The 17755-nt window shown below is 42.7% G+C and overlaps 1 protein-coding gene across 11 annotated transcripts in view; it reads left to right on the top strand.

The window, feature by feature from the left end:
• The window catches only part of AGPAT4 (1-acylglycerol-3-phosphate O-acyltransferase 4), a 73959-nt gene that overhangs the window by 32709 nt on the left and 23495 nt on the right, over nt 1-17755 (top strand). For 10 of the 11 annotated variants that reach the window (XM_061624323.1, XM_061624316.1, XM_061624315.1 and 7 more), the window contains 3 exons: nt 2674-2843; nt 8686-8847; nt 13531-13684. In XM_061624323.1, coding sequence (XP_061480307.1) covers nt 2682-2843; nt 8686-8847; nt 13531-13684 — 478 coding nt within the window. In that variant the 5' untranslated portion in view covers nt 2674-2681. Of the gene's footprint in view, nt 1-179; nt 229-2673; nt 2844-8685; nt 8848-13530; nt 13685-17755 lie in introns of those variants that run through there. The other variant, XM_061624324.1, reaches the window with a different exon arrangement.

Raw genomic sequence — 17755 nt, 5'->3', positions numbered from 1 at the left:
TCTAGTCATAAAGCTAGATCCAGGAACACCCACAGACTTTGGTACACCCCATCCAGGTCAGGCACCTGGTGTGTTTCTTAGACACAGGAACCACTCCACCCACAGACCCTCTGTCTTCCTGGGGTTCAACCTCTTTTTATTTGCCCTCATCCAGCCCACCGCTACATCTAGGCACCAGTCCAGGGCTGGCATAGCTGCTGCTAATTCAGATGTTATGAAGAAATAGAGGTGAGTGGCATTGGCTTACTGATTTCATCTTGCCCCAAATCTAATGGCTGCTCCCAACAGTTTCATATAGATATTAATAGTATTGCAGATGATTGAATAGTACCCTGTGGCATCCCACAGCACAGGGATTGCCATCCTTTTGGGGCCAGTGGACCTTTTGGAATTTTGAGAAAGTGCTGTGGGTGCCTTTCATAAAATGGCTGCTGTGGGGGATATAATGGATGTCACTTCTAAAAGACCAGAAAAAGAAATAGAACTACAAAATGGTACAAGCATGCTTCTCCCCACCCCCTCCATCAGTGGGGGAAAGGCACCTACATCAGCCACCACTGCGCTGACTCGCAGACAAAAGCTCTTTGTACCTCTCCTCCGTTTTACGAGGAGGTTGGGTATCCAATCCTGGTGTCCAGTGAAATGTGGGTAAGTTGGAAGGGGGGGTTGACATAGGAGAAGCTGAGCCAGTACAAACAGGAACTGAGTGGGAAGAACAGTCTCATGGATTTTTGAGGGAATATTTACTAAACCTTTTGTGGGCGTCATAGGAGGTGTTGGTTAGGCACACTGGCACCCAAGTGTGCCACATTGAGGATCTCTGCCATAGCATAACTGCCAGGGGACCAAAAAGCATCCCCCCGATGCTACTGTCTAGACTCAGTTCTGTAGGTAAGACCAGAACCACTATAACCCAGTGTCCCAATAACCATCCCACAATCAATGGTATTGAAAACTGCAGATGGAGAAATAGGAGCAAGGTCCCACTCTCCTTGCTTCTATGAAGGTCCTCTATCAGACCATCCAAGGCCGATTTGGTCCCATGGCCAGGGTGGAACCCCGATTGGAGTGGGTCTAGATATCCATATCATGCCTGTAGTTGCCCTGCCACAACTCTCTCCACTGCCTTCTCTAAGAAGGGTGTATTAGCAACTGGTCAGTAGTTACCCCAAACCAGTGGGTCTAGGGCCGGTTTCTTGCCTATTTCATTATAGCTGTTGCTACACGGGGCCAGTATCAGAGTTGAAGGGGCCGTGTGTAAATGATACCTTGGTGCCCCCCTGCCTGTGAGCTTACTAGGGACGCTTGATAGGCAGCCAGGTGCACTAAAAAGTGCTGTAGATCTAAGTGTCTGCAGCAGAATTTCCCCAGAATATCTCTGGGTCCTATGTTGTATTAAAAACAAGCAAAACGGGCCAGCATCAGGACCACTGGGCCCTCCATAGTCTCACGGCCCAAGTATTTGTCCCACCATGCCAGGTGTTGACGCGGTACTTGCTAAACAGATTCTGACCGTGTGGAGTTACTAAAGTTTATGCTAAATTCACAGTCTTTCTTACAGTGACAGGCAGAGACCTGCATACACCTGACAAGCTGTACTTCCCATAAACCTATTGAATCTCGTGGCTTGGATTGCAACATTCTTTGTTCCTCCTCAGAATGCAGTAAATGTTCTGCTTTTTAAGAGGAAACTAGGCTGATCAGTATGGAGTGTGTGCAAACCTTTCAAAACGTTAAAAGAAACAAAGCTGGTGTGAAGCGCAATGTAAAAAAGGGAATGTTTTAGATTTTTTGCTTAGTCTGCCAAATTCAAAAGCATTGCTGAGACACAGAAAATAAGTGGCTGTTCCTGTTTCCTATCTTCATCTTCCCCAGTTTCTTCTTTTTGATCTGTTAACTATTTCAAAGTAAGCCTGACTTGAATAACTGCAAGTAAGAGTGTGTGTGGGGTGTGTGTGTGTGTGTGTGTGTGCATGCAACAGGCAGGGGATGGTTCAGCATCCCTCCTCCCCACCTTTAAATTGTACCACACACCCAAACACCTTTGTTCTGGGATACAGGCATATACATGCTTTTGTTCGAAGAAAGTATCAGGTATGTTCAGAAAGGGTTAGGCTAAAAAAAAAAAGGTGAATGACAACTTGCCTTTAAGCAAACCCATAAATAATAAGTGTTTTGTGAGAAATTTTGGAGTCTACAAAGTTTGTTAAGGAATACTGGAGATTTCTTTAAAAAAAAAAAATCCTGTTTAATTATTTTGAAAATTTATATGCCATTTAATTGCTATTGTCTCTAAGCTTGTCTGTATTGCTATGTTCTCATTGACAGTAATTTGATAGCAATCCTAGGAGCAAAGCTTTTATCTGTTTTCATCAGAATGTATGTTTTTAGTGGGAGTGCAGATAAAAATGAAAGAACCCCATAGAAAACTAAAAACCAGGACCCAACTTCTTCAACCAATGTTTAAAGGGATGTCCCATCTCCTCCTCCTCCTGTATCTTTCCTAGAGCAGGGCCCTGCTCTGTGTACATTTGATTTGGTGGTGGTATAGGATTTTCTTTAGAAAGGCCTTAGCCATTTAATCATGTTTTGAGGAGTCTGGAATGAAAGCTCTAACAAGACCTCTAGTTATGTAGACACTGTGTGCATTCATTTCTTTGTTGTTTGTTCCAGAGTTGGTGATGTTGCTGGAATGGTGGTCAGGCACTACTTGCACCCTCTACACGGATCCCCAGGATTACCACAAGTATGGGAAAGAGAATGCCATCGTAATCCTTAATCACAACTTTGAAATCGACTTTCTCTGTGGTTGGAACTTTTGTGAAAGATTTGGGGTTTTGGGGGTGAGTTTTACTAGTATTCAACCAATGGCCTTTTACTGTAAATTGATGTAAAAAATCTGTGTTCACTTAGATTTGGAAATGTTAGAACTACAGTAATACCTCAGTTAACAAAGTACATATGTTCCTGGATATTATTTCTTTAACAGAAATTTTGGTACTAGAGGTAGGAATAACGTGGAAAGAATAGGGATAGGTTCCTACACCACAAAAAAGGAAAATGGTTCAACATATTCCAGCAACTTTTTATTCAAAATGAACAATATGCATGTCTGAAATGAAACAACCAGGTCATGTAAGCCTTGCATACAGGCCGCTTGCGGTTTTCCAGAATGCATCCAGGGATGCCTGCCATAAGTGGTCCATATTTTTTCATACCAAGCCTCCAGTGTCGGGTTAGCAGCTGTCTTCCAATTTTGAGTTAAGACCTGTCGGCTCTGCTTACTGCCCTACCTGCCATTCTTCAGAGGGGGGAGTGTCATGGGGTCTTGCTGATGGCCAGTCCCAGGTTGTGGAATGCTCCTCCCCCCACCCACCCACAGACACACACACAAAGAAATCTACATGTCTACAACACTGCTGGCCTTTTAGTGTGCAGTCAAAACATGGCTTTCCTAGAAAGGCTTTGGGCTAATTTAGGGTGGCCGAGAAGAAATATTATTGCTTTGGCTACTGTGGCTGTTCAAATATTGCTGTAATTTCAATTGTTGATTGTTGACTACATGGTTTTAAATGAAATTATTGGATGTCTCTGCTAATATTTTATGGGAAAGCGAACATACATTTTAATAAAATAGTGCAACGTATGTTGTTTGTGAAGATGGTAACACTGGAAAGCTATGTATAAAAAAACCTAGTTGGCAAACAATAAGCACCTGTCTGCAAGTCTGAGAACATCAGTCTCTGGCTTCTCAGGATTAGAAAGGAAGTTCTTAAGCTTATCCATATAATTAATCTTGCTACTTGGCTGAGATGAGTGGCAAGTCTATGATCAAGTGCTAAAATTGAAACTGCATGCATTTCCCCATCACTACCAAAGCAAATACAAAGCTGTGTGTGAAGTAGCTGCCATAGCACTATGGTAATGCAGCACAGAGCTATGACAACTGCATGTTATCCTAACCCCTCTGTCAGTTCTGGGCTGGTACTAGCACCCAGAATAGGCACAAGGTTGAAGTAGCAGGGTAACTTGTAGTGGTGGCAGAAGTGACAACGTTGGAGTATGTGTGAATAATACTTTTAACATGAGATATTAAAATGTTTTCCAGCTTAATAGTTTGTGTGTCTGTGCGTTCAAACAACCAAGGTCCAGTTATCGATATATCAAATTGTTTCTGCAGTTTGATTTGTTGCATATTTTTAATGATGCCTTTGAGCCTCTTTGACTAAACTGATAGGAATTGAAATGTTTGTCAGCTTGGTGACATCTCTTAGGTAGGGATGGGGAACCTCAGGCTTGGGGGCCAAATGTTCATCCCTCAGAATTTTCCCCAGGCTACACCTACTTATCTCAGGCCACACTCCTCACTGGCCCTGCTTTGCTTTGCACCCTTCTTGAGAGCCTTGTCTGCCAGGGATGTGTATTTGCACAGTCATAGTGCTTCTTGCTTGCCTGGATGAAAGTGTAGTGGTGTGTGTGCGTGTAAAAACCTTGGGTTTTGTGTGGCTGGAATGTAGCCTACTGTACAAAGTTCAGAGTCACATCGGTTGCCCCAACCGTCACTGGCATGCAGCCCCCACAAGGAGATGGGGGTCCTTGGACTGAAAATGTTCCCCACCTCTGCCTACCTGAGGTGAAAGAGGGGAGGAGAAAATATTTTAAAACGTACAGCTCACCTCTCCTTATTAAATTTTATTTAATGTTTATGTGGACTTAATACCCAACTGTTTCCTTCCCCTCTACCATCAGTCTGCAGGCCCTTTTCTCTAGCAACATGGAATCAGAAGTGCAATGAAAATTCTTTTCACATGTGGAGGAGCAGTGACGAAGGAAATTAGTTCACAGGGAGCACTTCATAACAAAATTAGTGTGTTTAATTCTGTAATCACCTGGATATTACTGTGGTTGAATAATTGCTTTTGTGAATGACTGGCATTTCCCCCCCCCCTCTCCAGACATCTTTTTCGTTGGGTGATAAGATAATAATAATAGGACTTGGCCTTAAACACTTTAAAATGTACTGGGCCTCTTAAGAACGGAAGAAATTTCAAATGAATATACATTCTCCCAGAAAGAATCAGCTCCTAATTTGATATATATATATAAAAGGGACTGGGGAGGCAATGTTTAGATGCTGTATATATATAAAAGGGACTGGGGAGGCAATGCTGTTTAGGGGGTGGGGAATGGGATCTGGTCAGTGGGCCAGATTGTTGTCTCCCCCACTCTTTGCAGGCCAAATTTGTCAGGTGGGCAGGGCCACCCACCTGTCTGTGACCTGATGTTACAATGTGATTAACATTACAATCACCTGATGTTACAGTGATGCCAGGTGACCTTGATTGAGATTGAGGAAGAAGTCCCTAACTACGGTCTTTGATATGTTCTGTACAACTGTTTACATCTCTGAGGGCTGATTCACCCATACATATACATTACTACATGTTGACATATGTTAGTCATCACTTGATGTTGACCATGTATGTGTGGTCTTGCTTTCTTTAAATAGAAGCTCAAATTAGACATTCTAGACATCTGTTTTATAGATTGTTATCATGAATTTTTATACATCTTTCCTTCTGAATTTTTTTTGTAAGCTGCTGCAGGAGCCTTTTATTTGGTAATGCAGTGCAGAAATGTAAAAAATAATAATTAGGAATTCAGCTTTGGTGAGTGACAAGCTAATGTTGACTAAACAAGTGGGCTTTTAGAATTAAGTGAGGGGTGGAGAATACAGGGCACAGAATTGCCCCCACTGTGACTCAGCTTTGTGACATCATGTAATCCAATCTGATTGGCTGTATAATAATGTGATCTCTGATTTGGCTGAAGTCACCTAGGAAAAAGTAGGAACCTCCAATGTGTTTCCAGCTCAGGGGTGTACTTTACTGTACCTATTTAACAAATAGTATTTCTAGAATTTGTTCAACAAACAAATTAAGGTGAAGAAGTGGGATTTAGCCCCACTGATTTGAGCAGGAGCTTAAAGAACACGGGGCAGAGATTTACAGGCAAAGAAAGTAATTTGTTCTCTTTGGTAAGTGGGTGCAACCGTGCAAATGTATTTGACATCCTATATGTTCATAATCCTGAATGATGTGCAGAGGTCTGAAACTTTAGGCTGACTTTCATGTTAAGGTATCCATGAGCATCTATTCCCATAGGTAAATTTATGCAGTTGAATATGTCCCCCTAAATAACTTTTAAAGACAGGAAGATGTTTCTTTAGATTTGTTGAGAACTGTTCCATGAAGTCAGCTACAGAGATGGTGATGGTTGGGTTTAATTGTTCTATGTGAGAATGCTTTGTTATCAAGCAGAGCCCTGTATAAGGAAGTGCTGCATTTCATTTCAGAACCATAGAATGGGTACCAATAGCTAGTGATGATGTCTGCTGGACTGGTTTGGGACTTGGAGGTGGAAGTATATACAAGCAAAATAAATAATCTGAGTGCAGTTCACCTCGCAATGTAGTGTTTTTTAAAAAACGCTAAAACAATCTTTTTTGTTTTGCTAAATATAAGGGGTTAAACTTAATGGAACCCCCCCCTCTCAACATTATGGATTTAACCTGTTGGCCAGCTGTAATAAAAATGTATTGGGCACAAAAAGCAAAGCACATTTAAAGTCTTACTCATTTCCTTTAGAGAGAGGTAAGCCTGTGGTTAGTTCTCGTCTTGAATCAATGGAAATTAAACATGGTTGGGTCATGCAAGGATAACCTGAAAGGAACCTAAGTGGTAGAAAATGTAAGTCGCATTTTAACTGTCGGCTGAACATCCCTGCATAATTTTGGGTAAACTGAGTTTGAATGGAAAAACAACAGTCTTCTGACACCTTAAAGTCTCTCTCTCTCTCTCTCTCTCTCTCACTCACTCACTCACTCACTCACTCACTCACTCACACACTCACACACTCACACACTCACACACTCACACACTCACTCACACACTCACACACTCACACACTCACTCACTCACTCACTCACTCACACACTCACACACTCACACACTCACACACTCACACACTCACACACTCACACACTCACACACTCACACACTCACACACACACACTCACACACTCACACACTCACAGAATTAATCCTATTTAATTTACAGCCTATTTATATGTATGTAATGGTATGTCTAGAATCAGTCTATAAATTGGATTTACTTCTGAGTAAACAAGCATAGAATTGTGCTGTTAATCTCATTTTAAAAACTTGAAACCTCCACTATGTGACCAATACAAAAACATTGCAATGTACTCCGTCATCCATCCAAAATTCTCAAGACTTACTTTCCCAATCTTTGTACTGTGAGCTATGTCTATGATAGCTGAAGAAATTAGGCCTTCAGTTTTCATCAAATTTCCCTGTCACATTTCCCCCTCTAGACTGTGGAAGAAAATAGTTGATTGATTTATTCTCCCTTTGTTATGTGTAAGAAATAGGGTATCTGTTCTGATGTAGGTCCTGCAACTCAAAACACTTCTACAGTTTCACTGCAAAGTTCTCATATGCAGAATTAATCAGCCATAAAAAGGTAGAATGTTCTCAAAGGTTATCCATAAACGGAAAAGATGGTACTATATTCTCCTGCCATCGACTTCTCTAGCCAAGGGGTGCTAGCTTGTGACCCTCCACACATGGTTAGACTACAGCTCTCATCACCCCTGGCTATTGGCCAATCGAGCTAGGGCTGATGGGAGCTAGAATCTAACAACATCTGGAGAGTTACAGGCAGGGCCGACATCAGTCATGAGTGGGCTGTTGGGCACCAACCCCCCCCGAAGCTGGCATGGGTTTGGTCCCTTGGACACAAACACCCCCTCATGCAGCTGGCATGGGCTTAAATTGACCCCCTACCACTCTGCCGCATATATCATCAAGTCAGCACACTAGTGTGCTGCGTGTACATGCTCTGATGTGGTATTGTAGGAGGCAGGGTAGCTGGGCTCATTTAATCCTGCACCAGCTGCATGGGGGGGTATTGCTTAGGAGGGTGGAGCTCCCACTGTGTGGTCCTCCCAATGACTTGACACTGGCACAGATCTCAGAGCTCCATCCTCCCATTTCCAGCCTATAGATTTAGGCAGGGGCACTTCTGAGCCACAGTGGTCCTTGGCCTCATGCCCAACCTGGCCACTCGCTAGCACCAGGCGTGGTTATAGATTCCTCAGCCCTGTTCTAGGCAACAATAAAAAAGACATAATGCAATATGAAATAAAGAGCTGATTCTTCTTTTTTAAAAGAAAGTCTTGCAAATGTTCAATGTGTATTGAACACAAACTCACTTGTCATCTCACCATGAGGTGATGACAAACACAGCTGTGTGTAGGAAATATTGTGGCTTTGTGAACTTCACTTAAATTTTCCTGTCAACAGAGTGATTGCATAAAAAGTGTAGTGCAATCTTGTCAGTATTTCATCCTTTGGGATAAAGGTATAACTTTTTCTGTAGCTTGCTTCTGTATGAAAATCCTTAAAACCAAATCTAAATGCCTTTTCTTATGATGGTCATTGAATTTTTAGCCCTGGTGGCACACTCCCAATTGCATGCATGAATGTATAGGATAGAAGTATGGGAGTCTTGTCTTTTTAATTATCTCTCCTTCTACCACTGATGTATTTCCATTTTTGTTTAAATCAACAATACTTTTCTGCATTTTCTTCTGTTTTGCAGAGTTCCAAAGTACTTGCAAAAAAAGAACTTTCTTATATGCCAATCATTGGCTGGATGTGGTACTTCCTTGAGATAGTTTTCTGCAAGCGCAAATGGGAGGAGGATCGGAAAACTGCCATACAAGGCCTGCTTAATCTCCGAGACTATCCTGAAAACTTCTGGGTAAACATTGGCAGTAGAAAACTATATTTTCAGGAGGCACAGAAACCATGACAATATAAAAACTCTGAATTTGGGACACAATATGTTTTGTTAATGTCAAGAGTTGGTTAGAAAAGCTAGGATACTGATTTCTCTTCCATGTTTTTCATTGAAGGGTAGTACACATGGAGTGTTAAAGGGGAAATTAGTCATCCTCTGAATATAAAGATGGAGTGCATTGGTTCAGAATATTGAGAACTCAAGGGCATTACAAAGAAGCCCCAAATAGCATCAGTAAAATATGCCAGACACAATAATAACATAGAATCATAGAATAGTAGAGTTGGAAGGGGCCTATAAGGCCATCGAGTCCAACCCCCTGCTCAATGCAGGAATTCAATTTAAAGCATACCCAACAGGTGGCTGTCCAGCTGCCTCTTGAATGCCTCCAGTGTCGGAGAGCCCACTACCTCTCTAGGTAATTGGTTCCATTGTCGTATAGCTCTAACAGGTAGGAGGTTTTTCCTGATGTCCAGTCGAAATCTGGCTTCCTGCAACTTGAGCCCATTATTCCATGTCTTGCACTCTGGGACGATTGAGAAGAGATCCCGGCCCTCCTCTGTATGACAACCTTTCATGTACTTGAAGAGTGCTATCATATCTCCCCTCAGTCTTCTCTTCTCCAGGCTAAATATGCCCAACTCTTTCAGTTTCTCCTCATAGGGCTTTGTTTCGAGTCCCCTGATCATCTTTGTTGCCCTCCTCTGAACCTGTTCCAGTTTGTCTGCATCCTTCTTGAAGTGCAGAGACCAGAACTGGACACAGTATTCACGATGATGCCTAACCAGTGCTGAATAGAGGGGAACTAGTACTTCACGCAATTTGGAAACTATACTTCTGTTAATGCAGCCTAATATAGCATTTGCCTTTTTTGCAGCCGCATCACACTGTTGCCTCATATTCAGCTTGTGATCAACGACAATTCCAAGATCCTTCTCACATGTTGTACTGCTGAGCCAAGTATCCCCCATCTTATAACTGTGCATTTGGTTTCTTTTTCCTAAGTGTAGAACTTTGCATTTATCCCTGTTGAATTTCATTCTGTTGTTTTCAGCCCAATGATCCAGCCTATCAAGGTCCTTTTGAATTTTGTTTCTGTCTTCCATGGTATTAGCTATGCCGTCCAACTTCGTATCATCTGCAAATTTGCTAAGCATGCTTTGTACCTCCTCATCCAAGTCGTTAATAAAAATGTTAAAGAGCACTGTGCGCAGGACCGAGCCCTGTGGTACCCCACTCATTACTTCTGCCCAGTTTGAGAAGGAACCATTGATAAGCACTCTTTGAGTACGATTCTGGAGCCAATTGTGGATCCATCTGATAGTTGTTTCATCGAGCCCACATTTAGCTAGCTTGCTAATCAGAATATCATGGGGCACTTTGTCAAAAGCTTTGCTGAAGTCGAGATATATTATGTCCACAGCATTCCCACAGTCTACAAGGGAGGTTACCCGATCAAAAAATGAGATGAGATTAGTTTGGCAGGATTTGTTCTTCATAAATCCATGTTGGCTCCTGGTAATCACTGCATTGCTTTCAAGGTGCTTACAGATTGACTGCTTTATAATCTGCTCCAGAATTTTTCCAGGGATTGATGTTAGGCTGACTGGTCTGTAGTTCCCCGATTCCTCCTTCTTGCCCTTTTTGAAGATAGGGACAAATTAGCTCTCCTCCAGTCATCCGGCACTTCACCGGCCCTCCATGATTTCGCAAAGATAATAGACAATGGTTCTGAGATTTCTTCAGCCAGTTCCTTCAATACTCTAGGATGCAGTTTATCAGGCCCTGGAGATTTGAACTCGTTCAAAGTGATTATGTATTCCTTAACCATCTCAAGCTCCAATCCTGACCCTTCTACTTCATGTTTCCTGGGAGGGTCATAGGCCCTTTTTTGGGAGAAGCCTGAGCCAAAGTAGGAATTGAGCACTTCTGCCTTTTCTTTGTCATCTGTTATCATTTTGCCTTCCTCATTGGGTAGCTGTGCCACCTTTTCTTTTCTCAGTCTTTTACTATGGACATACCTGAAGAAAGCTTTTTTGTTGCTTTTAGCATCCCTTGCTAGCCTCAGCTCATTCTCAGTTTTAGCCTTCCTGACACCATCCCGGCAATTCCGTGATACCTGTCTGTACTCTTCCTTTGTGGCCTGGCCTTCTTTCTACTTCCTGTATTTTTCCTTTTTTGTTTTCAGGTCATCTCTAAGCTTTTTGTGAAGCCACATTGGCTTCTTCTGCTGTTTTCCCTCTTTTTTCCTTGTTGGAATTGCTTGCCATTGTGCTTTTAGAATTTCCTTTTTTAGAAACTCCCACCCATCTTCGACTTCTTTTCTCATTAGGGTGGCTTGCCATGGAACCGTATTTACAATTGTTCTGAGTTTATTAAAATCAGCTTTCCTGAAGTCCAGGATGCGCGTATGGCTACTCTCAGCTTTTTCTTCTGTTAAAATCAAGAATTCAAGTATGGTGTGGTCACTTTCCCCCAGAGTTCCCGTAACTGCCACTTCATCCACCAAATCATCTCTATTGGTTAGAATCAAGTCCAGGATAGCTGATCCTCTGGTTGCTTCCTCCACTTTCTGTAGAAGGAAGTATCTGCAACAGAAGTCAGAAATTTCTTGGAGGGGCCGTTTTATATATTGATACATATTATATGTATATATTATATATACTTAACACTCATAGTTCCTCAGACATTTTTGGTCACTGTTATGATCCATTCCTTGAGACTTTATTTTCTGGCCTATGCGAGACTTACAGTGCAGTCCTCTACATATCTGCTCAGATGTAAGTCCTGTTGAATTCAGCTTACTCACAGGTAAATATGTGTAGGATTACAACCTTAGCAAATTTACCAAACTTATATTGGTCTTCCTTTCCTCTGTGATTGTTGACTTGAACTTCAGTGGCTTAAAGCCATCATACACAACACTGACATAAATCCATTCACATATCCTGACCAGGCATATGAGAAGGGAAAGAACTCGTAGTTTTCTGCCATCAAGAACTGTTTACCTGGCTGCTGATGGAAGTTTTATTCATGAACTGAATGAAAACTTTGACATGGCTGCTTGGGACATTATTTAGTGCAGGACTGGGGAACCTGTGGCCTTCCAGACATTGTTGGACTCCCATAAGCCCCAAATGGAATGGCCACAGGTTAGCCACCCCTTACTGAGTACATTGGTCTTCATCTGGTCACTTGGGACCAACTACTGAATCTCATCCTGAGCTAAAATGGGTTGCAACAGCAACACTACTACCATATAAATATATGGTAAAAAATTAAGAAGTGTGGCCCAAATGCATATTTGTGTTATAGGTGGCTGCTGGGTCTGAAAAAAACAGTGATCTAATTTATAGCACAACATGGCCTGGAATCTATGGTGCCATAAAAAACTTTATTTTACCTACTTTCAGGGAACCCTTCTCACATCAACTGATTTGCCGAAGAATCCCTGCATATCTGTCAGAGAACTTGAGCGCTCATTTTAGAGGATTCTGTGGTGTGCTGTAGGACAGGGTCCCCACCTTCACTTTCTCCAGTCCCTTCCACCAGTTTGGGTTAGCATGCTGCCACGTTACACTTGGCAGGCACCTCTCCAAGCAGAAAAGACGAGTGAACTCTCATTTCCAGCTCAGAGTGGTGCTTGTCAGGTGAGAAGCAGTCCCTTATGTGCTGTGTTTTTCCTTGTTTTTATTTTTGTTTTTGGCTGTGCAGTACTGTGCAGCTTTCCAAGCGATTTTGTGCAGGAAGTGATCCTGAATGGGTTGAAAGGTGCATGAGAGCATGACAGGAAATAGGAGATTGCCCTAGATATCTCTTCAGTTATATCTTTGAAAAGGAGTGGAGTGTGATGCTCTTGTGGTCTTTTTCTTTTATTTTTTTAGCTTGACCAGTGCCATATTCTTAGCCAGTAGAGTCTTCCTTTGGCCAAGCTGTTTGAAGCTAGACCCTAATGTTATCCCTGCAAGGAGGCGGGCTGCTTGGCTGGGAAGGATCTGTGTTCCCAAAGCTAAAGACATTGGTCATCCCTGTCCTACACATTTCACATGATTCATCTTCCAGGTCTGTTTGGCCTCACTCGAACTGAGGACCAAGCTACACATGAAGTTAAGTGCATCTTTGCTTCTCACATGCAGATAGCATCGACAGGGTCGAGGTGAGAATGATAATTAATGGGATCAAAGCAGGCATGGAAAGGGAATGTAACTTTTCCTCCCCTGCTGTGGTATTGAGAAAAATACCTCCTCTGAAGCTAGTTTTTGGTTCTGGGAGCAACCCCCCTCAGTGGTGACGAACCATTCTCTGGCAAGCTGTTTTCTCTGGACATGTAGGACGGATGCCAGTTGGAAAGAACATTGTGGTGTGCATAAGAGCCAGGTGATCCACCCATGCCTCCACAATAGTGCTTCGTTAAGCACTTTGTAGTGCACCTTACTTAAGTGGTTAGGCTTTTTCCTAGAGTCTTAGGAGCACTTTTGTGATTTCTCTGCAGTGCTGTATTAACATACTGCGTCAGCAGTGGCCATTGGTTTTCTTCCTTGCAAACCATCCATTGGTATACAATAAAACATAATTAACTAATTGTGGTTGGGGCTTTTTAAAATCAATTTATCTTATATGGTGGTCATTTTCTCTGTCTTTCAGTTTCTGATTCACTGTGAAGGCACAAGATTCACGGAGCAAAAACACGAAATCAGCATGCAGGTAGCTAAAGCCAAAGGCCTGCCTGAGCTCAAGTATCACCTGTTGCCACGAACAAAGGGATTTGCTGTCACTGTCCAGTGTTTGAGAAATGTAGGTAAGGAATGACACAAGGAATAAATGTCAAAATATTGTTTTAAAATCTCTTTTCATGGTTGGCTGTACACTACAATTAAATATGTGTCTAAACTAAAACAAAAGTGGCAGGTGCCACTTGTTCACACCACCATTAAATTAGCCAGACCGTTTTTCTGCAAAACGTCAAGGTAGTTCTGCTTACTTATAGTTGACTCATGATAATTTTAAAGCAACGCTATTTCCCTTCCTTCAAATTTCTCTTCAAAATCCAGTGACTGTGTTTGGACAATCATATCTTGGCTTAATAAGCTGAGATATGAACAAGAATTTTACCTGCATGAAATGTTGACTGCATGTACAGCTCCTCTGCTCCTCTCTTTCCAGATGGAATAAATGAACCAGAAAGCCTTCCATCAACTGTAGTTTCCCACTCCTGCCACTGGGAAACTACAGAACAAATCAGGATATTAAATTGTGGATTGAAGTTGGCTTAATATTCTGGCTTGTTTCAAAGCTGTTAGCCATAGTTTCCCAGATTAGATGAACCACAAATTATGGAAGATTTACTAATTTATTTATTTATGTATTGCATTTGTATACCGCCCCATAGCTGAAGCTCTCTGGGCAGTTTACAAAAATTAAGGAAGGAAGTGCTAGTTTGTAGCTTGTTTTAATTAGCTGAGATATGATCATCCACACTTACCCACTGTTCCCATGAAGGTTTTCATTTATTCCTCTAGACAGCTGTGTTACCTATAGGGTAGCTTTATATGTGCTAACAGTGAGAAAGTTACAGGCTACTTTTTTAGCCCAAAAAGGTGTCAACTGCCAAGAGGATTTTTGAAAATCTAAGTTATCTGAGAAACTATATAAGTTTAAGTTTCGATAATTTTTCAGCTTCGGAAATTAGTAGGTTTTAACTGACTATTGAATTGGCTTCATAGAATCATAGAATAGTAGAGTTGGAAGGGGCCTATAAGGCCATCAAGACTTGTTTTTTTTTTTAATTTACATTTTAATAACCATTGGCCACAAACATTGAAAACCTGGCTGGTGAAAGAGATGCTTATCTCTCTAGACTAGGTGTGGGGAACCTTTGGCCCTCTGGATGTTTCTAAAGTACTACTCTCATTAGCCCCAGCAAGCATGGCCAGCGGACAGGGATGATTGGAAATGTAGTTCAGCAACATTTGGAAAGCCAGAGGTTCCCCACACCTGCTCTAGAACTCAACTCCAACTGAAAAGAAGTCTATGGTTACGTGGAGCTGAATTTGCTCACGTTTGTCCTTTGCCTCTCCCTCCCCTCTTGTGTCTTACTGTCAATTTAGATTTTAAACTGTCTAGGGCAGGAACCTATCCTTTATTTGCTTTGTTCTTTTGCTTACATGAGTCTTGAAGTAATATGTATGCTGATGTATAAAACAACAACATCAATAATACAGGGTTTAGCACACACAAACCTCTCTTGCAATTGATGGGACACTGCATGCATGCATGCATGCAGTAAAAATGCTTATATGGGATCAGCAGTCCTGTATTGGAAGAGATGTCTCTCACTGATATTTGCAGTTACGTTGTATGAAAACACTGAGCAGTCTATACAGTATTTTAGTCTCATCTCAGATGTTTTCTCCATCATTTTTATTTACTTCCAAAAAGAAGGAGAGGAGACTGTCACAGCTGGAAGGAGTGAGGTTATCCATATTCATATGGTTTCCTAGGGTGGGATAGAAATCTAATAAAATAAATAAATATTCAGTTACTTAGCTTAATATCAGATGTGTCTAAGAAATGTTGTCCTTTTGGAAACAGACTCCACCCCCTCAAAATAAAAAAATGTTTAGGATCTGGTCTGCTGTGTCCTTCAGTAGTTGCCAGTGTTGTTATTATTACTGTTAGATTTTTTTTAATCCTATCGTTCTTCCAGTGTGGCAAACAACAAAATAATAAAAAATTATTTAAAACATTTTAATACCCTCACAACTAATAATTTTCCTTGGATGCAAATCCATCACATGGGCTTTGCTGCCATTTTAAGTCCAAGGACAGGAAATGCATAGAAGGTTTCAGGAAATAGCCTGGTTGCAGCTTGGACCCCAGTTCACTTCCTGCCCTTTGACTGAGGCAGATCTCATAGTCCAGGGGGTTTTTTGGTGAGTTTTTCCTTTTATTTGGAGTGCATTGCATGCTGCTCCCCTCCTTTTTTCACTGCCTTCCTTAGACCCTTAATTAAAAAAACAAAACCCTTGCTTGCTCCATTTGGTCCCCCACCCACCCACTGGGCTGTCCTTCTTAGCCCTGGGGCTCCCTTCAGACTCCATTCCTATTACCCTTCTGTGGGAGAACTTTCATTCTTGGACTTCTGCAGGCAGCAGCACCTTCCCACCAAATGCCCCTCGCCGTCCCACTGTTCCAGCTACCTATCCTTACTGTCTGGCAGCTACTCTTGGTTTCCAGGTGTGTTGAGCCAAACCAGCAGTAGCAGCAGAAGTGTCTTCCCCCCCCCCCAGGGGCTGTGATGCTTCCTGCCGCATGTGCTGCACCCTGCCATTTTCCTCTTCCAGCTGTTGTTTCTCTCACCCATTTTACGAGCCACAGCAGTTCCTATGGATAGCTGTGCCCTTTCCTGTCAGATGCTTCTGACCACATCCGCCTCTTTATCTTTCTCCAGCTTCCGTTTGTACACTCCAGGTGCCCTGTGCCGCCAACAGCAGAAGTGGCTCCCTCTCTTTCTCTCTCCCTCCTGGGCACAGGAACTTCCCGTCAGCCACACCATGCCCATCATTATTTCTCCAGCTCCACTTCAGCCTGCCTTGTGGGCCTAGCCTCTTTGTTCCTTTCATTCTCCATAGGGAGGCAGCCAGCAGCATAGGCAGCCATAAGCCGCAGAGGCACCCTTTTCTTTCATGCCTCCAGAGTGGCGCTCATGTTTTTAAACAGTATTGTTTCTCCTGCGCTTTTCACCACTCCAGCTCAGGCCTAAGGAGTGGCAGTCATCATTTTGAACTCTGCTTCTTCCCACATTTTGTTGCTGCTAATAGTCTGCAGCCTCACAGCAGCCCCCAAAGCTCATCCCTGCCCCTAATTAGCCAGGAATAGGAGCATCATGGTCCATTAGTCTGGCAGCCATGAATTTTCTAACAATCTTGTGCCTTCTTTAAAGGACAAACCAACCTTTTTTAACCCCCCCCCCAATTGCAGTGTCACCTCATGTGGGAAGCAGGAGGGGCATTTTATACTAGGGCCAATGAGGACGTGCTTCATGTAGAATACTACTCAGGAGTCTATTCCATCTTGTTTGCCGTGACCAAATGAGATTTGTCTGGAACTCCGATTCTGGGTCTAAAGTACGTCAACCACTTTGTAGTCTATCGCTGTTTCAAGATGGAGTCACTGAATTCTGTCAGGGAGATGCTTCAGGAGGGACACTTCCTAGCCTCAATTGATTTTCAAGAGGCATACCTATATTACCATCCCACAGGAAACTCCTTTGGGTTGTGTATGGAGACCAACATTTCCAGTACCGAGCACTTCCCTTTGGTCTGTCATCAGCCCTGAGAGTCTTCACCAAGATCATGGTGGCCCTGGTGGCATCTTCATCTTCAAGGCATTCATATCTACCCATACCTTGACAACTTGGTAATATGGGCAAATAGCCTGACACAGACGTGGAAACATGTCCAACACACATTGGAGGTCGTGGAGGATTATGGATTCCTGGTGAACATCAGAAAGAGCCAGCTTACCCCTTCCCAATAGCTGCAACACCTGAGGGCCCTCCTGGATACTAGGGTGGGATTAGTGCTTCTTTCACAGGAGAGGGTCCAGTATCTCATACAGGTAGCAGGCCTGTTCCAGGGGTCCTCAGCGGTGGCCATCATGCTTTTGGCCAAGGCTCTGGGACTGCTCATATCCACAATTCAGATAGTACCCAGGGTGCAGTACCACAGAAGACCCCTCCAGTGGGCTCTACTTTCCTGTCAGGCTGATATCACTGCACCTCACCACTGAGTAATCCCTCTGCATCCAACACCCCTTCAACTGGTGGACCTGAGAAGAGAACCTACAGAAGGGCACCCCATTCTGGGAT

Source organism: Rhineura floridana, chromosome 4 (assembly GCF_030035675.1).
Source record: "Rhineura floridana isolate rRhiFlo1 chromosome 4, rRhiFlo1.hap2, whole genome shotgun sequence".
Classification (NCBI taxonomy): Eukaryota; Metazoa; Chordata; class Lepidosauria; order Squamata; family Rhineuridae; genus Rhineura; species Rhineura floridana.
The sequence above is the reverse complement of the archived record's forward strand: the minus strand, read 5'-3'. Positions and strand labels throughout refer to the sequence as shown.